Source organism: Musa acuminata, chromosome BXJ2-5, assembly GCF_036884655.1.
Source record: "Musa acuminata AAA Group cultivar baxijiao chromosome BXJ2-5, Cavendish_Baxijiao_AAA, whole genome shotgun sequence".
NCBI classification, from domain to species: domain Eukaryota; kingdom Viridiplantae; phylum Streptophyta; class Magnoliopsida; order Zingiberales; family Musaceae; genus Musa; species Musa acuminata.
Window position 1 is genome coordinate 12,022,499 of NC_088342.1, and position 24,742 is coordinate 12,047,240.

The 24,742-nt window shown below is 40.0% G+C and overlaps 2 protein-coding genes across 2 annotated transcripts; both read left to right on the forward strand.

The window, feature by feature from the left end:
• Positions 1–9,902: 9,902 nt before the first annotated feature.
• On the forward strand, positions 9,903–14,280 carry LOC103973159 (SUMO-conjugating enzyme SCE1). The gene is made up of 5 exons (XM_009387651.3): positions 9,903–10,062; positions 10,139–10,222; positions 13,437–13,589; positions 13,679–13,792; positions 13,882–14,280. The coding sequence occupies exons 1-5, from the start codon at positions 9,994–9,996 to the stop codon at positions 13,942–13,944; spliced, it is 483 nt and encodes a 160-aa protein (XP_009385926.1). The 5' UTR covers positions 9,903–9,993; the 3' UTR covers positions 13,945–14,280.
• Positions 14,281–17,057: 2,777 nt separating this feature from the next.
• Positions 17,058–19,113, forward strand: LOC103973160 (scarecrow-like protein 8). The gene has a single exon (XM_009387652.3). It carries the CDS (start codon positions 17,281–17,283, stop codon positions 19,039–19,041), a length of 1,761 nt encoding a protein of 586 aa, XP_009385927.2. The 5' UTR covers positions 17,058–17,280; the 3' UTR covers positions 19,042–19,113.
• Positions 19,114–24,742: the final 5,629 nt, after the last annotated feature.

Consider the following 24,742-nt stretch of genomic DNA (forward strand, 5'->3'; position numbering starts at 1 on the left):
CTTGAATGGAGGAGCAGTGTGCTGGAAGAGTTCCAAGCAAGATACCACTACTGACTCGACCACAAAGGCGGAGTACATTGCTGCATCGGATGCAGCAAAGGAGGGAGTCTGGGTGAAGAAGTTCATCACAGATTTGGGAGTCGATATAGATAGCGACAAGTCGACTTCCTTATATTGCGACAACTATGGGGCGATTACTCAAATAAGGGAACCCGGGTCTCATCAGAAGTGTTCTGAGGAGGTTCCAGCTTATAAGAGAGATCGTAACCCGAGGAGATGTAGCAGTGGAAAGAGTTCCATCCGAAGATAACATTGCAGATCCACTAACAAAGTCGTTGTCTCAGATTGTCTTTGAACGTCACAGGAGTTTGATGGGGATCAGACACATAGGTGATTGGCTTTAGGTCAAGTGGGAGATTGCTAGTCATAGGTGCTCAACAAGCCAATCACGTGAGTGATGGCACGTGTGACTTGATACATAATCTTTTTGCTTATTATATTTTGGCGTATATCACTTTATAACAATTGCATATGTGCATATATATATTGTGATGTCCTTGGATTTGTGCAATAGGAATCGGATCGTGATGAGATCACGATAATGAGATCGATTCACCTTTAAACACATATCCTAAATAATCCCGGTCATAGGTTACTCGAGAAGGACATCGTGATAACCGGATAGAATGGTGTGCTGTATACCCGTCCATATGATGGATGCAGCTGGTCTCATAGCTGCTCGTGTAGGGACACTAGGGATACAGTACAGGTGCTCATTGGAGAATGAGTTCACTGATTGATCCGCTTACGGAATGCTGGATGGTTGATGATGCCTTATTGTCAGACAGCGATTCCGTAGTCCTAGTGGTGTATCTGGTCCTTAGACTTGAGACACCAAGGATGTCCTGTATGAGTGCTCCACTCTTTGATACCAGACTTATAGGTTTGGCTGTTCCCAGATCTAGTACAGCTGGTCATTGGGAGTGGTAGTCGACCTTACGAGGGCTATTGAGTGTCAATAGAGGATCATCCACTCTCGGCGTCATGAGAGGAATATCCTATGTGTTCTTGCTCAGACAAATCCCTGGCCAGGGTCATTCGGGTTGAGAGAGAAAGAGTTCTCCGGGAAAATCCGATTAGAACGAGACTCGAGTAGAAACCGTATGGGTCTGACAGCACCATGCTCGATATACGGTCTTTGGGATATTAGATGGATGAGGGACTATAGGTACATGGTAACTGAGGACAGACAGGTCCAATGGATTGGATTCCCCTGTATCGTCTGGGGACTACGGCGTAGTGGCCTAGTACGTCCGTAGTCGATGAGTCAAGTGAATTATTACAGAGATAATAATTCACTCAGTCAGAAGGAGTTCTGATAGGTATGACTCACGGCCAGCTCGATATTGGGCCTAGAGGGTCACACACATATGGTAGGCATTGCGATGAGTAGAGATTCGGATATGAGATATCCGAAGGAGCCCTTGTCTTATTGGATGCAGGATCCAATACCCACTAGGGAAGGACCCATTAGGGTTTGACACGGGATCTCTATAAATAGGAGGGATTCACAGCCTCATAGGCTAGAGTCTTTGCTTGCCTTTCCTATTCTCCTCTCCCTCTCCACCTCAGAGTAGGCCTGGAGTTTTGAGGAGCGTCGTCGCAACCCTGCTGTGTGGATCACCGCTAGAGAGGAGGACGCTTGACCTCCTTCACTCTCTCCTAAGGATCTGCAAGGAAACAGGGATATACGATCTCCCTAGGTAACACAATCTCTATACGCAGTTTTGTGTTTTGCGGATTTTTGCGCTCCAATCTTCGCACGACGACGAACATCTTTTTGGGAATCGAGGATTTTGTTTTCTTGTTCTTCCGCTGCGCATATGATGTCGCCCCCCAATGATTTCCCAACAAAGAGAACCCTTACTGAGCTTCCATTGCCCTCTGTGAAATCTGCTTTCATACTCTTCATCATCTAGTCTTCCAACTGAAATTAAATTCAGCCTCAAGTCAACCACATGCCTCACATCCTTAAGTACCAACTTGCAGCCAAGGTTGGTCTTTAAATGGATATCACCCATGCCAATGATGTCTGCTGTGCCATAATTGCCCATCTTGACAACACCAAAGTTTCCAGACCTGTATGTAGCAAAAAACTCCCTCCGTGGTGTAGCATGATAAGAAGCACTTGTATCAATCACCCACTCAAGATCGTAACACACACAAGAAAAAATATCATCAGAAGGAGACAAAATCAAATAATCACCACCCTGTACTATAGCTGTAGTATTATTCTTTGACTCTGTAGACTCCACTTCTTTTCCCTTTTTCTTGTTCTTCTTAGGTTGCTTACATTGGTTCTTGTAATGTCCTTTCTCACCACAGTTATAGCAAACAATATCTTTTCTTGATCTTGACTTGCTCCTACCCATACGTGAACTGCTTCTAGACTTTGACCTTCCTCTATTCTCTAAGATAAGTGCCTGTGAATCATTCTGATATGTTGCTGAACTCTTTCTTCTCAACTCCTCATTCAACAAACTGCTTGTTACTTGACTCATAGTGACAATACTATCTGGCGCAGAATTACTAAGGGAAACCACCAGTGTCTCCCAACTTTCTGGTAATGAACTGAGAAGTAACAATGCCTGCAACTCATTATCAAGAGACATTTTCATAGAGGATAACTGGTTAGTAATACTATGCATTTCATTCAAATGCTCAGCAATAGAAGCACCCTCTCTATATTTTAGGTTCACAAGTTTTCTAATAAAAAACTTTGTTGCCAGCTGTTTTTCTTTCATAGAGACTTTCCAATTTTTTCCAAAGAGAATATGCAGAAATTTCAGTAGAAACATGGTGAAAGACACTATCATCAAGCCACTGTCTAATAAACCCAATTGTTTTTCGATCTAACCTCTTCCACTCATCATCTGTCATAGTTGTAGGTTTTGCACTATCCCCTTGCAAAGGTCCATACAAATCTTTGCAATACAAGAGATCTTCCATTCTTGGTTTCCATATCATCCAATTATTTCCATTCAAACTAATCATACGAGAAATATTACTGGCCTCCATGTTCAAATACAAAAATTAAATCACCAAAACCCTGCTCTGATACCAGTTGATGGGGATATAAATAGGAATAACCTTTGTATAGAAACAAATACTAGAAGACCAAAATACGCAGCGGAATAAAATGGAAACACAATCAAACAGAACACCAAGATATACGTGGAAAACCCCTTCAATGTGAAGGGTAAAAACCACGGGGCAAACTAGAGATAATCCACTATGAGAATAATGAATATACAAATCTCAATCTCTTGCCCAAAACCCTAGCAACAACCACAAGAGAATAACTATGATACAAGGATCACGTCACTGCCCACAATATCTAAAACCTCCCCAAGTAATCACAGCAAGAGTCTACTGTAGATTTGATCTAACCTGAGATGAGAACACTGCTAGATGATTGTGAACAGTCTCTCTGCATTGTCCTTGTCTTCTTCCCTTTCTTTCTCTTCCTTTTTTGCCTTGTTCTCCTTCTTCTCTTTGGAATCTCGTCGCACCAAAGATCTGCCTCGTTGCTGCCTTTTTATAGCTTTAATCTGCCTCTAAAACGCAGCCACCACACCCCCCTAATCTTAATTAGGGTTAGGTTAAGAGGGAGTGGGCTGTGGGCTGAATATGGGCCATCAGCCCAACACTAGGATCATCTAGAATACTTCTTGACTCAAAGCCTAATCCAAACTTACTATATGAAAGACCACTGAAATCTCTAACTGGACTTTGTGCAGAAGGAACAACATCCATACGATGGCTGAATTCAAGAATAGACTTGTGCAAATAAAAAATAGGACTAAATTCCTCACGAAAACTAATAGACAATTATCTAAATCTTTCATATGGCAAAGGCCTAAATCTGTCTTTAGGCAATCCATAAGTAAAAAACATAATCATGCACACCATTAATTTGAACTTTTCCTGTTATCTGATTAGCCTTAACATCTTTGGGTTTATCAAAACAAGTAGGCATAAGACCATTAATTGGTTCAAAAAAGAAAGAGTGACATATGTTTACATTGTCTCCATCTCTATAATATGCTTGTTTGATAATTATTCATTTCTATCTTCTAAATGTTAGAATTTTCTCTTTATGAACATCATTACTCCCCCTATCACTTTGTTCCATCATTGGTGATAATGAATAATAGGAGTAGATATACATGAAGAAGAAGAAGAGCTAAAATCCATAGAAGCATTTGATGACAAAGGAATCTCAACCACAAACATGTATCACTTTCATTATTGTCATTGATATTTTTAAAAAAAAATTACTTGTGAAGGATAATAACAAGAAACGTCATCAAACATAACATTTGGAGATACCACATACTTTTATAGCCTTAGCATCAAGCTTGTTTCTCTTTGAGTATGGTATGGGAATATTGTAGGAAATTCTGGGGTGACATTACATGCACAACAGAAGAACAGAAAACAAAAATCCCTTAATTTTTCAATGATGTATTCGCCGTCGTGCGAAGATTGATATGCAAAATCCGCAAAATCGAAAACTACGTATATGAAATAGATTGTGTTTTACCTAGGGAGATCGTATATTCCTAAATCCTTATAGATCTACAGGAGATGATAAAGGAAGTCAAGCACCCTCCTCTCTTGTGGTGATCCAAACAATAGGGCTACGATGATGCTCCTCAAATCTTCAAGCCTACTATTTAAGGAGGGGAATGGGAGAGGAGAATAGAAGGTGTCAACCAAAAACCTCAAGCCCATGAGTCTTTGGTTCCCTCCTATTTATAGAGGTCCCTTATGAACTTATCCCTAATGGATTATGCCCTATTGGGTATTTGATTTTTATCCAACTATTCAAGCCTCTTATATTAGTAGATCTCTATCTAATAATCTCTCATTGACTCTTATTAGATATCATCCATATGATCCAATAATTCAGGAGCTTATTGGATATCCAATAAGATAGGGGCTTCAACGAGTATCTCATATCTGAACCTCTACTCGTCGCAATGCTTACCATATGTGTGTGACCCTCTAGGTCAAATATCAAGCTAGTCATGAGTCATACCTATCAGAACTCCTTTTGACTCAGTAAATTATTATCTTCATAATAATTTATTCTACTCATCGACTACAGACGTACTAGGCTACTACATCATAGTCCCTAGATGATATAGGGGAATCCAATCCATTGGACATATCTGTCCTTAGTTACCGTGTATCTATAGTCTCTCATCCATCTAATATCCCAGAGATTGTATACCGGGCATAGTACTATCAAGCTCATATTATTTTTACTTGAGTCCCACTCTAATCGAATTCTCCCAGAGAACTCTTTCTCTCTCAATTCGAATGACCCTAGATAGGGATTTGTCTAAGCAAGAATACATGAGATGTTCCTCTTATGACACTAAGAGCAGATGATCCTCTAACGATACTCAATAGCCCTCATAATGTTCGCTACTACTCCCGATGACCGATTGTGCTAATTTGAAATCTTCAAACCTATAAGTTTGGCATCAAAGAGTGAAGTACTCATATAAGATATCTTTAGTGTCTCAAGTCTAAGGACCAGATATACTACTAGGATTACGAAATCGTTGTCTGACAATAAGTCATCATCAATCATTCAGCATTCTGTGAGCGGATCAATTAGTGAACTCATTTTCCAATAAGCACCTGTATTGTATCCCTAGTGTCCTCGCACGAGCAACTATGAGATCAATCGCCTTCATTATATGTACGAGTATACAGTATACTAGTTTGTCCAGTTATCTTGATGTCCCTCTTAAGCAACATATGATCGAGATTATTTAGGATCTGTGTTTAAAGACGAATTAATCTCATTATCGCGATCTCATCATGATCTGATTCCCATTGCATAGATTCATGGACATCACAATATATTTATGCAATAGGCAATATAAAATGATAAAATACTAAATAATATAATAATCAGAAAGAATACATATTATGTCACACATGTCATCACTCATATAATTGGCTTCCAAGACACCTATGACCAACAAATATAGCACAGGGAACCAAATATGAAGTCACATGGAGACTTCAAATTTATTGAACTAAGAGGAGTTCAATTAATAATATAAGTTGTATATATCATACCTTCTGCCCATAAGGCTTTGGGTAAATCATTTGTATGAAGCCAACATTTACAAATCTACACGAGATGTCGAATCTTTCGTCACTATTTTATTACTATGTATCTACATATGTAAGTTCCCTTTTAATATCATTTTTTTATAAAAAGAGAAGAATCTACCAAAAGTGAACTCTTAGCCAATTATCAATGTGCAATCTTTTAATTTTTCTTTCAATAGCACTTTTAACTATTAAATTAAACTCTTAAAATTTTAAAAATTTTCTAATTTTTCCTTCACAAAATAGACTTAAGTAAATCTTATAAAATCATCAATAAAGAGAAGCATATAATGATAATTTGAAAAAGATAGTGTTCGAGTAAGGCCCAATAGATTGTTATGAATAAGCTTTAAGGAAATTTTATATCTTAAAAGTTATTTATCAAAAGATTACCTATGTGCTTTACTATATTGATACCCTTCACAAACTTCATTACTACTAAAAGTAGTAAGATTGAGAAGTCTACTCACTAAACTTTTCTACATCATAATTTTCAATTTAAGAAAACTTATTTCACCAAGTCTAGTATGCCAGATTGATACACCATCATTTGTACTCATCAACATGAGAGGTTGATTTTAACAAAATATATAAATCTTTAACTCTTTTATCGGTATGTACTATATATGTATTTAATTCTTTTATATTATGAAGAAACTTGACTTAAAATTAAAAAGAACATAATTTCTAGCATCAATTGTATTTACAATAGAGAAGAGATTTTTCTTTATATCTGGAACATGGTACACACTCTTTAATGTAATAGGATCATTGTCTTTATCTGATATTATGATAGTGCCTTCGTTTTTAACTTGGTGAACAATATTATCTGCCATAATAATTGTATCAGTACCTTCATATCGATGAAGATTAGTGAATTTAGCATCATCACTAGTGAGATGATGACTACATCTTGAATCAACAATCCAGTTATTTTCAAAATTAATAGATGTCATGACCTTAGTAGTTTCGGCCATAAAACATTTGTCCTAATCTTCATCAGTAAAATAATATTCTTTATTTATAATATTTCCTTCTTTAATCTTTACACAATAGTTTTTCTTAATATGGCGTAACTTGTCACACCTATAACACTTGATCTTCTTTTAATTTACACCATTATTTGAAAAAGACTCTTACTTACTATTAGCATCATCTTTCTTCTCTTTATTGTTATCATTACCCTTTTTCTTATTTGTAAAAAGGGTATCTCCATCTCCCCCTTAAATAGAAGCTTTCGTGAAAGCTAGGGATTCCTGAGAAGCAGAAAGATTTTCCAACTCTACTAAGGATAGTTGTTGAACCCATCATTAAATAGATATAATATAAGAAATATATATTTTTTGAAAATCATGAATAATATAACATTTCATTTGTACATTAGAAATAGACTCATTTGGATCTAAGAGTAATATCTCTAAATATAAATTTTTAATATTCAAAAAATATTGAGAAATTAAGAGGTCACTAGAGATAATATTTGCTAAATCATTCTCTAAATACAGTCATATTCTTTATGTTGGCAATGCATTAAGAATGATCTAAATCTCTAAAGCTAATTAGGAACAAATAATGTGTTCAAAGATATCATGAGAAATAAATTTTTTAATATAAATTTAGCCTTTACATTTAAATTTCTCAATCTCTTCATGGCGTCTTCATCTATAGCATCTGGTGTTGTTATTGTATTGCTACTAACCATATCTCATAGATCTTCTCCTATGAGATAAGACTCTAAACAAGTCTTCTAGATCTTGTAGTTAGACTAATTTAGAAGTTTAATACTAAATCTATCAACTCGACTCTTCAATAAGGAGATCTTAAAAATATAGATTATCATCATTGTGGTTTTGATACCATGTGAAAAAAAAGGAAGATCACATACAAGTACAACCCTTTCTCACACTAAATCGAAGAAGAAACCAAGATGAAAAAGAAAAACTTTATTATCCCTAAAATACAAGAGTCCATAATCTCTACAACTTTCTTCTAAAATATATTTTAAACTAAGAATCTCTTATCCCTAAAACTCTAATTAATTATATTTAAAAATATAAAATATTAACTTATAATCTTCTAAAATATACTTTCAACTTCTTAACAATTGCTTTGATTAAAAAAAAGCTATACGAAGCTTAGAAAGTAATAGCCAATGGTTCTTCGATTGAATATACGAAATTAGTCCACGTGAGATAGGATGGATAGAGTCATCGTGATTTATATGCCCACTTCATGCTACCATTACCCGATCACAAGTGAGATGAGATCGTGAGAAGCACCGAGGTGAAATTTAGTTTCCCTTTGGATGAAACCTATAAAAAAAATAAAAAAAAATAAAAAAATAAAAGAAAAATGGGAAGGGGCATTGGTATTATTCGGCAACCTCACTTGGAAAGGGCTTCTCAAGAGAGGGTGAGATTCATGAAGCCAGGGTGGAAAGAAGAACATAGAGTTGACACCTAGGGTCAAGATGGAGAGTTTCCTCAAGCCATGTGAGCTGGCGAGATATAAGCTCGGTCTTTCTATGATCATGCTAACGTAAATAAATGAACCAAATTTGACTCTGTAGGTGTTTGAATTTGTTTTTCTATCCAAATCCATCATCTCAAAGAATGCCGATAATTCTTCTGCCCCAACGGTATCAAGGATCAAATACATGCTTCTGAACTTGATGAATCACTTGCATATGACCAAAATAGCAAATGACCAAAATACTCACAGCAGTTTTTTATTTCTAGGAATGCATAAGTATATATAATTGTGTGAGTAATGGCATAAAAGGGTAGAATAGTCATCTGACCTCACCATGAAGAAATCTCTATCTGAAGCATATCCTTGTAATTACGTTACGATATCAATGCAATTATTCGAGACATATACGCAAAAAATACTTTCTTTTAACTCTTCCTCAATGCACTTTCTTGTGTGCCCACCAAGATATCTTATAAAAATAATATTATAGTTACATTTTTCCCTCCATAATGTTAAGATATATATATATATATATATATATATATATATATATATATATATATATATATATATATATTCTCTTTCTTTTCTTTTTTTCGTTTCTTTGTCTTTGACCCATCGATTTGATTCAGTAAATTTCAAACTAATTCAAATTTATTTGAATCGGCTCCAAATTTTTTAATTAGTTAAGTTTTAAAATACCACAAACAAATTTATGAATTTGGAATAAATATATTAAAAGTTTATCAAATATAAATTTATATTTGTTAGTTCTATAAAATTATTTTAAATATTTATACATACTTGAACATTATTTAAAAATCAAGACTGGGATTATACAATTTTCATGCATTTCAGAATATTTTATAATTTTTATATCAATTTTATCGTATATTCAGAATATTTTCATTTTATTTTAATTTTTATTATTATCTCGCTTTATTTAATTCATTGGACCGGTTCTTAATTTATCGAGTCGGGCCAAAGAAAAAAAACCACCATGGAAGGAAAGAGGATGAAAAATAATGGTGGGGGCGTTGTTGGAAGTGGGCGTTCTCGATTTAAAAATTGGGCCTTCTTTGGAAAAAAGCGAAAACCAATATATAGTTTCGGAGATTTTAGTCCTATATTTTTATGATAAGATATGTCGGGGTAAATACGTTATTCGGGACCTTTACAACTTTACACCTGTAAAAACACTTGTTGTCAATAATAATAATAAAATGAAGGGAAGATATATTCCGCAGTCATCGTCTTCCTCGCGGTCGACGGAGTGCGAGATTGAGAGAGGGGAGAGAGAGAGCGCGCTTTGCGAACAGAAGCATGTCCGGAGGCATCGCTCGTGGCCGCCTCGCCGAGGAGCGCAAGGCCTGGCGCAAGAACCACCCCCACGTATGTAGCCCTCTTCTTCTTCCTCCTCTGCCCCAGATCTGAACCCTAATCTTCATTCTCTTCCCCGATCGTCTAGGGTTTCGTGGCAAAACCTGAGACGCTGCCTGATGGCTCCGTTAATCTCATGACGTGGCACTGTACCATTCCCGGCAAGCAGGGGGTAAGTCTCTTCCTCTCTAATCTCGGCTCTTCTTTAGAAATTCCATCGTTTTCGTTTGACATATAGCTGTTTCTCCGTCAATCTCCCTTGTATTTCCTTGTCGATTTCCCGGATTTGGGGGATCTGGTGCTCTTATTGTTGTGTTTTCAGTGAGGGAAAAGGGTCAACCATAGGGAAACCCAAAAACTGCACAGGTTTATGTGAGGAGGAAATAACAATCAAGAGGTATTCTTACATCATATATGTTTACATATCTACTTACACTCATAAGATGAATACTGTTACATAGAGAGGGAGAGAGATTGTGTGTGTGATAAACAGAGGCATGTCGTCGGTCACTTGCATGAACTACTATATTAAGAGGTTGGTGATAATTTTTTAAATATTATTTGCTTTCTATGAAGATTAATTCCAAGGCATGCGCTTTGTAATTTTTAGAAAACAATTTTACTTAAGATGCATACATAATTAGAGAAACTTGTTTTGTAATGTTTGCATTTAAATGGGTAATTGGTGAAGAATGTTTTTGAGTCTTTGTTGAGCTCATTCCCAGTTAGAGGTTAAAGCTAAATGGGAGCTTGAAAGATAAACAAAGGAGAGGCCCATATATTAGCTAAATTGAGAACATGAAAATGTAAGAAGAGGGAGAAATGAGATGTGGGGATTGAGATTCTTAGACTGCCTAGATAATTCTGTGGTTGAAGGGCCCTGCTCAGGCAAATTGAAAAGAAGCCTCGATAGAAACAAAAGAATCTAGAAGGTTGTTTCCTGAGATGGTTAGTGTTTTACATGGTGATGGTTAAATAAGAAAAATAATGTGATGGCAAATGATCGAAAAACCCAGCTACTTCTAATGGAACTTCATTAAGATAGCCAAAGTGAAGGCCTCCTTGAGATGCTTACAACTTTGCTCCTTGATTGATAGGTTGAAGCAGTGGCTTCATTGTTTCTTGAATATATCACATTTTTGTATAAAAGTTGATCTCGCCTTTTCTTTGCAAACTCAGTAAAGGTTAAAGAGCTCAGATCAAGTTCAGTGGTGGTAAGGTTTAATTCAAGTCTGACTTAAGTTTGAAATTTAGTTGTAAACTCAATTATAACATATATTTGATTCTCTCATCATTGTTTTTAGTGGTTGAATGAAAGGTCAAATGAATTCCAACCTGAATTCAAGTTGGACTGCAACTTGGGTATTTTGGGGGGTCTTGTTTGAAAAAGTTGTTTGTTCCCTGCGTTAGATTACATTCAAGAATCAAATTGGGTAAAATTTTGGCCAAAATTGATTTCTAGCAATCTCTTTCTTGACATAAGGAGTCCATAGAGGGACTCAGAATCATACTATAAATTATCCAATAAAGATTATCTTATTCAGCAGGAAGAAAGGGTGCTGTAGGGCAAATATAATGCACTCATTTTTATTGCTCATCTAGCAGGTCTATCTCTATCTATGAATATCCAGTTAGATTTGTGAAAGTCATTGCCTTGTGATTTCCCCTTGACTGATCTTTATTCAAGTATGATTACATATGAGTGTTTGGCTTGGATAACTGTATGGATCCATCACCCATGCACAAAAAACCTGACCTTAATAATTAGAACAGTTGTGTGCTGTTCTGCCCTTTTCCTCTATTCATATGCTGACCTATGCCTGCCTTTCCCACCTCTTTTTAGAGGAGTCCCATCTTGCCTGTAAAAGTAAACTATGACTTAGCAAGAATTAGGTTAGCATATCTTAGATCAAACTCTAGAATAGTGCATGTGAAGCATAGCGCAGTGGTGGCTCCACATCATGACGAATCATCTTACTCCATCTATGGGTAGTCCTTTCCTACTCGAGTCCCACACCATGCCCTAACACTAGGTCAGGTCCGATACCAATTGTCATGACCCAACCTGATGGGATAAGTGGTCCGTCATTTTCGTTGAGCCCAAACCATTGGCTTAAAATGCTTAAGTTGAATTTGACGATAGTACACCTATTAGACCTTTATAAACTAATCTTAGTCTTATCTAACATGTGGGACAAATTGAGGTGTTACGATCTATTTGCTTTTATTCATTAAGTGTCGGGCCATGGCCTGAAAAAGACAAATGTTGATGGATTATCTTATTGAAATATATGCTTATAGCTGGTCGGATGGCTCCTTTTGGCTATTTATCTCTTATAACTTTTCTTCTTACTTTTATTTGTTATTTTTTTAATCACTCTTCTTATTTCCCTTTTTTTAACTCCTAGAGTTTTATCCAATTTCGTGTAGTTGTTTTAAGTGGTATTTGCTGTATTTTTCTGCATTATGTATGTGACGACCATCTTAATGCTGCTATGCAATGTGCGTAATCTGAATATTAAGGTCGGGTAATATATTGAGCCTACCTTACCGGTCTATCTTGTTCGTCATTTTCCTAGTTCCTTATTGGAATTATTGCAAGATGCAGGAATGGTTTAGATGGGGAAAATCAGAATTCGCTTTTTGGAGAAACTATTCTGTCATGCATAAATGATAATTTTAATTCTTATGGGTCTTAGTTGGAATTACTTCTTAGTACTACGAAATGGAAGGCTTTCTTATTTCTTCGATTCACACCCAATTTTACTTTGTTTTAACTTGTTTAGTGCTTTATTTGTCTTTGGTTGTCATAAACATTTACTCACTGGCAACTAGTTGCCCACAATATCCATTTTATTCGACTTAGATGTGACAACTATTTATTTTTGTCACAAAGTTGAGTATTGTTTTGAATTTCTTTAGAACCTTGTACTTGGAAATGAGACCATTACAATTTAATGGTAGATTACTGATTAGCTGCTGAAACTTTTTCCCAGAAGAATTAGATATGTTTGTTCCACTGTTGACAAGAATATTAAGTTTAATATTTCTTCAAGTTTTGTTAAATCAGATTCATTGTTGATCTGTTTTCAGAATTGCATATGCTCAAATCTACAGTTGTTTATACAATTTACTTAGTTATAAGTGTGACTTTTCATGGTTTCCCTAAAATCATAGCTTTATTTTGGATGACAAATCACTTCTTTGTGCTGCAATATAATGCAATTTGGATCACCCATATATCATCAGTGTACATATTGGTTGTACTGATTTCTAGTTCCTTTTGAAGATGTAATAATTCTTCTAGTTGAGATCATGGTAGTTCTACCTATTTTTTCCCAAGTTATAGAGCACAAAATAAGTGATGTGATCATGTCACATTGCAGACTGATTGGGAAGGTGGTTATTTCCCTCTTACTGTCCATTTCAGTGAGGACTATCCTAGCAAACCTCCAAAATGCAAGTTTCCTCAAGGTTTCTTCCATCCTAACGTTTACCCTTCTGGAACTGTATGCCTATCAATTCTTAATGAAGACAGTGTAAGTGAACTGAATCAGGCCGACAAGGCTTCCATTATTTTCTTTTCGGTCTTAGGACTTGGTGGTTATTTAAACCTTGTACATATCAGGGATGGAGACCAGCCATTACCGTGAAACAGATATTGGTTGGGATTCAAGACTTGCTTGATCAGCCAAATCCTGCTGACCCTGCCCAGACTGATGGTTATCATCTCTTTATTCAGGTTTATATTATACACCTTGATTTGAACTGGTTGTTTTTTGTTTTTTGTTTTTCCAACAGATAAAAGTCTTTCTTATATGAAATTTGCAGGATCCAGTGGAGTATAAAAGAAGGGTTCGGCAACAAGCCAAACAGTATCCACCACTACTCTAGTTTGGCCTTGTGGTAGTGTCTGCCTCTTCAGGCCATCGAGTGGTTGTACTGTTTCTGGTAGTCTGTGTCCAGAGTGGATACTGGATATATTCTGATTGGCTTGCAATAACATTATTGCAAAAGGATATGTTGCTCAAAATATACTGTGACTAGGACATGGCTTGCACTGTGATGCCAGTGGTTTGTGGTAAACATTAACCTTTCGGGGACCATGGTTGTCGGAACTAAATTCATCTGCTTGTCCTTACTGTCATCCTGAAATTATTAGCTTGTTACCTCGGTGAAACAGTATCTGTTACGGTTTTGCGAGAATATGTATCTAGTTTTGAACCGTTACCTCTTTGGAGTTTCCATGCGTCTAGTCTGCCACCTCTTTGGACAGAATCATTGCACTGTAGCACCATAAGTTCGTTCTTTTTTCTTTGGCCAATATCAATAATCTCCTTTTTTTTTTTTTCTTTAAGTTATGATTGATGACCAGATTTTAGATTTAAAATGGGGATTTTCCACCTGTGAAACCTCTTCTAAGGTAACATCGACCGACTGGAAATAGGATGAGTTTGCCCTGGATACATACTTTATCTGGGATGAGTCTGCCTTGGATACATACTTGATCTAGCAGGAACCTGACCATGAGATTCAATTATGTGATCAGAGATTCAATTATGTCTAAACTTGGACAAAATTGACAAAATACATTGTTGGCACATTTTGCATTATACTTCTATTATAGTAGATTTTTTTCGATTTTTTTGACTAATATGTCTCTAAGTGCATTTGATCTTCCACCTTTGCTATGGTGGATTTTTTTTTTTTTCACGCGGGCGAGTTTTCTCGATTTATACATTTTGATGCATTTGGTCTTATGTTTTCTGTCATGATAGATTTTTTTTTTTCACTTCTCAAGTCATCTATTTGATAGCAGATTTCTTTTCACTTCTCAAGCCTCCATTTGACATGTTTTAAATATTTTGTTTGATATGTTTTGAGTCCATTATCTAGTGCTTTGGAATCCTCTAATCCTTTCCAAATCCTTAATTTATTAGCATCTCTTGGGAAGTGTCTTAAAGGGACACTTGTTTCAATTATGGGAGAAAAGAGATTAAATTTTTTCCTATAAATCCATGTTCATCTTAAAGGGAGATTCATTTCTCTATTCGAGTCTTTAGAGTCTCCTTAGAAATATTTTATGTTTTGTCCTAGTTCCTTAAAGGGCGAGTTGGTGTTTGAGTCTCTCGTAGTCCCGACATTAGTTCAGTAATAGATCAATATTTTATTATTTTGCTTCATCTCCTCAAGTCGAGATGTCTTTTATTTTTTGTACAAGTTTCTCTCAATCTATCGTCATATAGTCGAAGTCTATACTTCGTCTTTGGACAGCCCAAGGGTGGAAGAAGTCCCGACCTCTCCTTCATTATGGGAGATGGTTATCATAAATCCAAAAGTTCTTTGGGATTTAGAGTTTAAGAAAAGCTTACACGTTTGTAATTCAACGATGAGTGTACTGCTTTTGGATCACCCGTGAGTTAAATATTCTATTCCGATTGAGTTCAACTTGCAAGTTCCTTGACCCGATTAACATCTGTTTAACCCCGCATCGGGGTGTCTTTGTTTGTCTTGTGACTCCCTCGAGGTGGGGCTTTATCTTCCCCTTTACCCAGTAAGAATGTCTTGCATGTAATGGTGGAAAATATTTCATTCTTAGTTAACATCTAACTCGTGGTGCTACATAATAGTGTTCATCAGGGAATGTTGACGTGCTAATATTATTCCGACTCGTAAATTTTTTACAATTTATTTTTGATTATGTAAGGGAAAAAGTGATTACTATTTGACCACTTATGAGGGTTTTAAGGTTAGTGGAGTCCCTTCCAACCCTTTTTCGTAGGTCCAAGTCGAGATTGGGGGTTTGATCTCGTTTGGTCGGCACACTATATAGATAACACCCCATTTTCTTATCGGATGAGGAGGCGAGTCAAATGCTTTAGCTGATGGATATACTTTCTTTCTTCGAGATCATTTAGAAGATAGATGATGATTGACTGATTGACGCAGATCATAACTTGACTCCTCGGGATACGACTCAAACCCCAATATTATGTTCCTATTTTTAGTTCTCTGTAATCACGTGTTCGTGATTTTTTACCGGCATAAATCTATATTAATTGAAGAGGAAGGTGCTGTGCTCTTCTTCATGTACGGTCTTTTTAATTCTATCGCCAGATATTTTTTCATCCTAAATTAGTTAATGATTGCCTAAGAAGAAAATATATAATTATTATTTTTTACGTATCGGATTACAATGTATCCTATATCGACGAGCCTCTAATTCCGGAGAACACTTCAAGTAGCGTCGGCGGTGCGTTGCGTCATGGTCGCTAACTCATCGTCTTTTCTTCCACTGCATTGATGTCACCCGTCTCGACGCTCGTTCTCTCTCTTAAGTTGGAGGGGACAGCCAACGATGGGCAAAGCCGACGAGACCAGCTGTGCTGACGTTCGCAAGATGTTTATTCACGAATCCTGCAGCAACCATCAACGTCGACCTTCCTTCTCCCCGAGCGCAGCTACTTGGTCTCAAGGTGCACACGTGTCACGAGGAGCCTACTGCTTTCCCCCGTGGGGGTTAGAGAGAGAAAGAGGACGCGGTGCAAGCCACGAGGCGTTACCTCACTCGCCCCTCGACGTGGGCCACACCGGCATCCTGGTTAGTAGGTCCACATGAAGCGTGGCCGTGTGTGGGTGACCGACAGTTGCAGTATTAGTTCGCCGTCCCACCCGATCCCCCTGCGCTGCGCCCGCACACGACGTGATTCGACCCCGAGACAGCTGTCGAAAGCCCGCAGCTAATATCGTCGTTGTGGTAACGTCGTAGGGGAAACGCACCCAAAGTGTTCGATGTCGTGCATCACTAGGAATTACCACAAAAGGCGGCTTGCGACGGGAGAGCATTCGGCCCGCGTGTGGCTGATACCTCGCCAGCGTCGCCCAGTTTACCTCTCTCTCTCTCTCTCTCTCTCTCTCTTTCTCTCTGCCTTTCTTTTCTTGCTTTTTGACCATTGCTTAGCAAGCGGAGCCGTGTCTTTCAATACAGAAAGGGAGGCTAACTGGCGGCATAAATATGATATATAAATCGGGCAAGAAAATGGCGTACCTGTCGTCGCCTTCTTTCTCTCTTTCTTTAACTAGAGAGATGGAAGAGAAGAAGAAAGCTGTCACGGAGGGAGGAGGACAAGAGGAGAGCCGCTATTAAACCACTCCTTTTAGATTTCTCTCTCCTTCATTTGTGTCTGCCCCTTTGTCTCCGTGTGTGTTTGCTCGAGAGGCTCTTCGGCTATGGCGTCTGGGTTTCCCGTGCGTGAACTCGGCTTCGGCGTGCAGATCCCCATGCCGACGCGAGCGGAAGCTGGAAGTGGCGGCCTGCTGAAGCGGTCGCTGACGGAAATGGAGAGACAGCAGCAGCAGCAGATGCAGATGCAGATGCAGCACGCGCACTTCCTCCGATCCGTGAGGCAAAGGACGCTTCTTGCCCCCCATGCTTCCTCCCACCTGTCTCCTCCTCTTCTCCCTGTTGTTCTCTCTTCGGGCTCCTCCTCCTCGGTTTCGGCCAATTTGACGGCGTCGGGACTCGCGCGGCCCCAGGAGCACTCCTCTGTGCCGCAGGCGGCCGGGACGGGAGTTGAGAGGATGCGAGACCGTCTCCAGGAGCTAGAGCAGCGGCTTCTCTTGGACGAGGAAGAGGAGGAGGAAGAGGGCGAGGTCAGCGCGTCGAGCTCCGCCGTGACCACCGCCGAGTGGAGCGATGCGATGCAGCAGATCATCACGCCGCAAGCGCCGGTACCGACCCCGTTGTCTTCTTCGCCCACCAGCTCCTCCTCCTCCACCGTCTCGTCCTCTGTCTCGTGCTCTCCTCCCTCGACATCCACGGCGACAGTAGCAGCGGCTTCTTCTTCGAGGCAGATGCTTCTCGACACCGCCGCTGCCATTGCAGACGGTAACCTCGAGACGGCCACCGCGAACCTTGCTGTCCTGAACCGTGTCGCAAACTCCCGAGGCGACGCGGAGCAGCGGCTCACCGCGATGATGGTTGGCGCACTCCTCGCTCGCCTGAACCCGGCACAGGCTGGGAGTACCTCTCTCCCGATTGCGGCACTCTGCAGCGGGGAGCACTTTGCGGCAGCGCAGATGCTCTACAAACTGTCTCCTTGCTTCAAACTCGGGCTCGTCGCCGCCAATTTGGCGATTTTGGAGGCTACCAAGGACCAGTCCATGATCCATATCCTTGACTTCAGTCTTGGCCAGGGCGGCCAGTACGCCGCCCTCCTCCACGTCCTCGCGGAACGCCACCGATTCCAGCCTGCCGTCTGTCCCCCCGCCCTTAGGATCACCGTCGTCGCAGACCCCAGTTCCCCCTTCACCAACCCCAACAGCAGCGGGAACCTGAGGGCCGTCGGCGACCGGATCGAGAAGCTGGCCGAGCGGGCCGGTCTGGAGGTCCGCTTCAGCGTCGTCCATCGGCGGGCGGCGGAGCTAGACGCGTCGACTGTGGGGTGCCAGCCCGGAGAAGCCCTGGCAGTGAACCTGGCCTTCGCGCTCTCTCGTGTCCCGGACGAGAGCGTCTCTCCCGCGAACCCCCGCGACGAGCTCCTCCGTCGCGTGCGCGCCCTCCGGCCGCGCGTGGTGGCGCTGGTGGAGCAGGATATCAACACCAGCACCGCCGCCTTCGCCGGCCGCTTCGCGGAGGCGTGCGCCCACTACGGCGCCCTGCTGGAGTCGCTCGACGCGACGGTGAACCGGGACAGCGCCGAGAGGGCCCGCGTCGAGGCCGGTTTGGCTCGACGGGCAGTCAATTCCGTGGCCAGGGAAGGGATGGACCGGGTCGAGCGGTGCGAGGTCTTCGGCAAGTGGCGGGCGCGGATGCGAATGGCGGGGTTCGAGTCCGTTCCGCTCGCACGGGACGTGATCGAACCGGTTAAGGCTCGGCTCGCGTCTGTCGCACCCGACCATGGGTTCACCATCCGGGAAGAAACCGGCGGTCACGGTCTTGGATTCGGATGGAAGGGGCGGGCGATCACAGTCGCCTCCGCGTGGCGTTAGGCCGATTTATTAGAATTATTTACTACGGTTTGGTGGATGTGCCCACTTGGCTGCCCGTATTGTTTTCTTTGAGACGACTTTGTTGATCACTAATGATTATATATATATATATATATATATATATATATATATATATATATATATATATATATATATATATATATATATATATATATATATATATATATATATATATGTCAACATGTTAACTTGGATAGTCGTTGTTGTATAATCTTCTTCTACAAACGTGACATTATATTTATTGTGGCATTGGAGGCAAGAAAACAAAAAAAAAAAGGAAAAAATGTTCATATATGTTAAACACTAACACGTGATGATTGTAATTCTCGAAAGACGTCGATATAGTGTGGGTTGGTAAGATTTGAGGAATCAGGTCAGGTTAGTCGTTTAACTTCACAGGCGTCTTCGTAGTTCGACCATCAACTTACAAACAAATTACGTCGGCATAGAATAGGTGCCAAAACACAAATAACAAAAGAACACGACACAAACCCTTTATTTATTTATTTTTCTTGACTCCGACTCATGAAATTTTGATCTCTCATCGGGTCTCGTATGGTCTTTGAAAAATTCCAACAACTCTTTTTGTGTTGCAGGTGATGAATGATGCCTTTGACTTGCTGAACAATGTTGCCTGAACTTGAGGTGTTGATGTTTAAGATTTGATTGCGTCTAAACTCTTTCATGGAAAAAAAAAAGACCATTAAAATTTGACCCACCAAGAGTAAATTAAATAAATAAAAATTATGTGGTATTCTACCATCGAGACTTAACGAGGTTTGATGAATGCATGTCAGCATATTAGCTGGGCTGGGTGTCTTGTTACAATGAACGCGGTGCCCTTTTCGTGTACACCGCAGTCACATCGACGGAGGGTCACTCGCAGCAGAGTGCGGCCTTCAGTGATAGCATGGCCTCGCTAGCCGATGACGAGAAGAGCGAGCGAGCGAGCGTGTGACCTTTGGGGACAAGCAAATGCAACTAGAAAACTAAGGGAATTATTATAGCCATCACCAGCTAGTGGGCTGGCCGGTGGCTTCTTCATGCGTCACGCTTGTTTTAATCACAAGATATATATGTACAATGAATCATCATTATTTATGTGTTGGAGTTTGACATCAAGATATATATGTACAATGAATCATCGTTATTTATGTGTTGGAGTTTGACATATGGCTTGTCGCCACACTTTTAACCGTGCCAATGTTTAGAATTTAAATTTTATGATTTTAAGTCCCAAATAGACCTTTAAGTTAGGCAATTATTTTTTTTTAATATAATAATTAATTATAAGAAGCTTAGTATTAAAAATCCTCATTTTACTATTGATAATTTTTAAAAATAATAAAATATAATTTTATTATTTACAACATCTTGATTATCAATCTTATCCTTTTTGTTTTTCACAATTATTAATGTCACTATTTGTACTGTTTGTCGCCGTTCGATACCATAATTAGAAGAAAGAAAAAAATAAAAAAATAAAAATATTTACGTTCATTTGTAGAGGGGGTATTCAAATTTAAATCAAATTAATTATTGTTCTACTCATCCTCATTCCTACTTTGATGTCCATACCTCAACAGTCAGTCTCACAATGTGTTAAACATGGATTTGATCAACTCAACAAACATATACGAGATCAACTTGTACATCTCCCTATCAACAACATTCCAGCAGCCTAAATAATGTCATATGACTGCATTTCCAGCGTTGGAGGGTTGGGTGTGATGGCCCTCGTTGCCTCTTGTGGCGGATTTAATGCGTCTTAAAATGCTTTGTTCGTTAATGGGCCGAGCCAGCCCATGGCCCTGTTCGGCTTCGTAGCCATTGCATCTTGCTCACCGTAGCCGCAGCAGGCTGCAATTTGACATCTCAAGTCCACAATGTCCGCGACTAATGCTCTGCTGACGTCTACATATTGTGCTGATTCGGTTTTGCAGGGCCTATCACAACAAGCAGAGGCCACCGGAGTACGTTTCTGCAATCACCATCCTTGGCTTCGCAGAGGATCCACCACCAGGCTTGGCTGCATCGACGGATTCCAAGCCCTCGGTCGCCATCATGAGCTCGTGATCCTCATGCTTCATTCAATCCCCACCCCCTGCCACCAAAAACAATGCTAGGATATGGAACGTGCCGGTGTTCTTTTAGCACACGAAAAGAACTGGATTGGGCGGTGCCGCAAGAGACGTTTTACTACGTCGATTGTTTTCTGATGAGGTGCTCGACGAAATGCGTGGTCTGCATCAGTATGGGATTGATTATCAAGGAGCATTTAATAGGCTCAGCATGACGGCGTTGAAACGGGAATACCAGCGAACAGTTGATAGGCTACGGACGCCCGCGTCCGACAAAGACAAACTCGTGTTTTTGCATCACGTGGCGAGATGGTTCGCTTGAATTTCCAAATCTGAGAGAGAATGAGACGGGACCAACATTTACCGTGAGGAGATGGATGGTCCTTCCATCTAGTGGCAACACTGGAAATGGCACCACTTGCACTGTGCAAAGAGTAGCGACGGGCAGTGGCCTCCTTTACCTTTCTACTCTGGTGCAAGTCAGCAAAGATTCCCCACTCGGCAACCAATGCGGGTAATGGAGGAGCAAAGGCAACGAGTGCTCCAGAAAGATGATACGAGAGAGACATGGGAGGAAGAAAACAATTTTTTAGAAGCGTCCAAATTAGAGGTCAGAATGGATGAGCAACACCAAATGGAATAGGGTTAGATATGGAAGACGAGCACCGTCGCTACTCTGCCAGTCTAAAATTGGATTAAAAATGGGTGACATTGCAAGGCCATTCTTGCAAGTAAATTACAAGAGTTGGATCGCAGAGTTACGAATGAGCATGGCATTGGACAATCCCGTATTCATAGGAGAGACAATGTACTTTTCAGTGCCAAATTCTTGACACGCTGACAGGGACTTGGCCTCGCCAAGGATCTTTATGCATCACATCATCAGAAAAATCGGAGCCTAATCGTGTGATTTGACACTGGGTGACAAGAAATTCAAGTTTGAAAGCTTCATCCTAACCATTTCCATAAATTCATATCTCCGATTACAAATAATGTAGTCCTCTAATTTATTGAAAGAAATCACGAATTATGTATGTGATTCACCTTCATGTCTGATTACTACTTTTCTATGAACATAACAAGAAGTTGTGATTAGCTTCTTTATGATCAGCACCGGCGAAGCCCGTATACATTGCTTGTGACACATTCTAAGAAATGCCCAAGTACTAATTAAGTTGATTGCCTTCATCAATAAAAGAGAAGTAAAACAAAAAGAAAAAGAAAATTTTAATCGACTCAGTGACCTACAACGCCCACTTTGTTGTGGAGAATCCACTCCCATAAGAAAGAAGGGGACCATAATAGACTTTGGCACCAATATTTGGAGATATATATGATGCCGCCACCCAGCTTGTCAACACAGTGAGCCTTAGATTTCTTTCCTAGGTCTCGGATTTTGACTTACCTTGGCACCAATCACCCTCCATTTCCATGCATCCGAAATCATTCTCGCATGAAAGAACAGCAGCTTTTCCTTGTTCTGATGCAAAAAACAATGCTTTGGCCATTAAATTTCTGAGTCAGTCTAACTGCTTGGTAGTCTCCTGGAACTGACGCAAAGATTCAACTGGAACTGAAGCTTAATCAAGTAGGGAGTAAGATATCATTTTTATCCTGTTTTGCAACTTTGTGCCGTCATCAAGGTGCCAGCACGACTTGGCTCGACCCGAGTGCACAAGGTTATCAACATGACTTTTGAGCTAGAGTGTGTTGACCCAAGGTATAGTGTTGGGAAATCTAAAGCGATATGACATACGTAGTGAAAAAATAAAAAATAAAATTTTAGAATTCTCACGGAAAAGAAGATTCTATCATCGTGCAAAAGTTAGCATGCAAAAACTTGCGAAATAAAAAAACTACGCATAAGAGAATTACTTAGGAAGATCGTATATCTCTAAAAAAACTACAGATCTATAGGAGAGGATGAAGGAAATCAACTGTCCTAATCTCTAGTAGTGATCCACACGGTAGGGGCGAATATACTCCTCAAATCAAATCGCTGCCCAAAACTCTTCCTCGCGTGCACCACGCAATCAAGAAGGGGGTGCCCCTTCTTGCTATCCACACACCCCAAATAGGGGCTACAGTATGAGGAGGAGAGGGGGATAGGAGAATAGGAGGCAGCCAAAAAGAATCTCTAACCTATGGGTCTTTGGTTCCTTCCTATTTATAGAGGCTCTGTCAACTTAACCCTAATGAATCCTATCATATTGGGTATTGGATCTCCATCCAACTACTCAAGCCTCTTAGATTAGTAGGTCTCTACCCAATAATCTCTTATTGGATTTCATCCATAGGATCCAATAATTCATGGGCTTATTAGATATCCAATAAAATAGGGGCTCCGGCGGATATCTCATATTCGAACATCTACTCGTCACAACGCCTACCATATGTGTGTGACCCTCTAGGACTAATATCGAGCTGGCCGTGAGTCATACATATCAGAACTCCATTTGGCTCAGTGAATTTTTATCTTCATAATAATTCACTCTCGACTCATCGATTGTAGACGTACTAGGCTACTACGCCGTAGTCCCTAGACAATACAGGGGAATCCAATCCTTTAGACCTATCTATCCTCAGTTACTATGTATCTATAGTCCCTCATCCATCTAATATCCCAGAGATCGTATGCTGGGCATGGTGCTGTCAGGCCAATATAGTTTCTACACGAGTCTCACTCTAATCGGATTCTCTCGAATAACTCGTTTTCTCTCGATCCGAATGACTCTAGCTAGGGATTTGTTTGAGAAAGAACACATGATATATTTCTCTCTTGACACCAAAAGCGGATGATCCTCTATCGACACTCAATAGCCCTCGTAAGGTTGGCTACCACTCATGATGACCGACTATGCTAGATTTGGAGCCTCTAGACCTATAAGTCTGGTATCAAAGAGTAGAGTACTCATACAAGATATCCTTGGTGTCTCAAGTCTAAGAACCAAATACACCACTGGGATGACAGAATCACTGTATGACAATAAAGCATCATCAACCATCCAACATTCTGTGAGCGGATCAATCAATGAACTCATTCTCCAATGAGCACCTACATTATATTCCTAGTGTCCCCACACGAGCAGCTATGAGACCAGCTGCATCCATTATATGGATGGGTATACAATACACTAGTCTGTTTGGTTATCTTATTTTATCTCGATGTCCCTCTCGAGTAACCTATGATCGGGATTGTTTAGGATTTGTGTTTAAAGGTGAATCAGTCTCATTATTGTGATCTCATCATGATCCAATTTCCATTGCACAAATCCATGGATATCACAATATATTCATGCAATAGGCAATATAAAGTGATAAAATATCAAATAATAATAATAAGCAAAAAGACTGTGTGTCAAGTCACACGTATTATCACTCACGTGATTGGCTTGTAGGGCACCTATGACTAGCACGTAGGTCTCGTTCTCCCAGGTGGAGGCTGAAGATCACTCTTTTAGTTGTCTGACAGGTGCCTGCACACAGGTCGAAATTGGGAGGAGGATTCTCAACTTGACCCCTCCGATGCTTAAGTAAGCAAGAGTTGAAGATGGGAGAGTTGGAGTATGTGTGTATGACGTACAACCCCCAACACTGTT

What these genes read in the sequence shown, in the direction of transcription:
- LOC103973159 (XM_009387651.3), top strand. Translation starts at nt 9,994, where the DNA reads ATGTCCGGAGGCATCGCTCGTGGCCGCCTCGCCGAGGAGCGCAAGGCC. An exon ending in GGCGCAAGAACCACCCCCAC is followed by an intron (nt 10,063 to 10,138) that starts GTATGTAGCCCT and finishes CCGATCGTCTAG; the next exon opens with GGTTTCGTGGCAAAACCTGA. An exon ending in CCATTCCCGGCAAGCAGGGG is followed by an intron (nt 10,223 to 13,436) that starts GTAAGTCTCTTC and finishes GTCACATTGCAG; the next exon opens with ACTGATTGGGAAGGTGGTTA.
- LOC103973160 (XM_009387652.3), top strand. Translation starts at nt 17,281, where the DNA reads ATGGCGTCTGGGTTTCCCGTGCGTGAACTCGGCTTCGGCGTGCAGATC.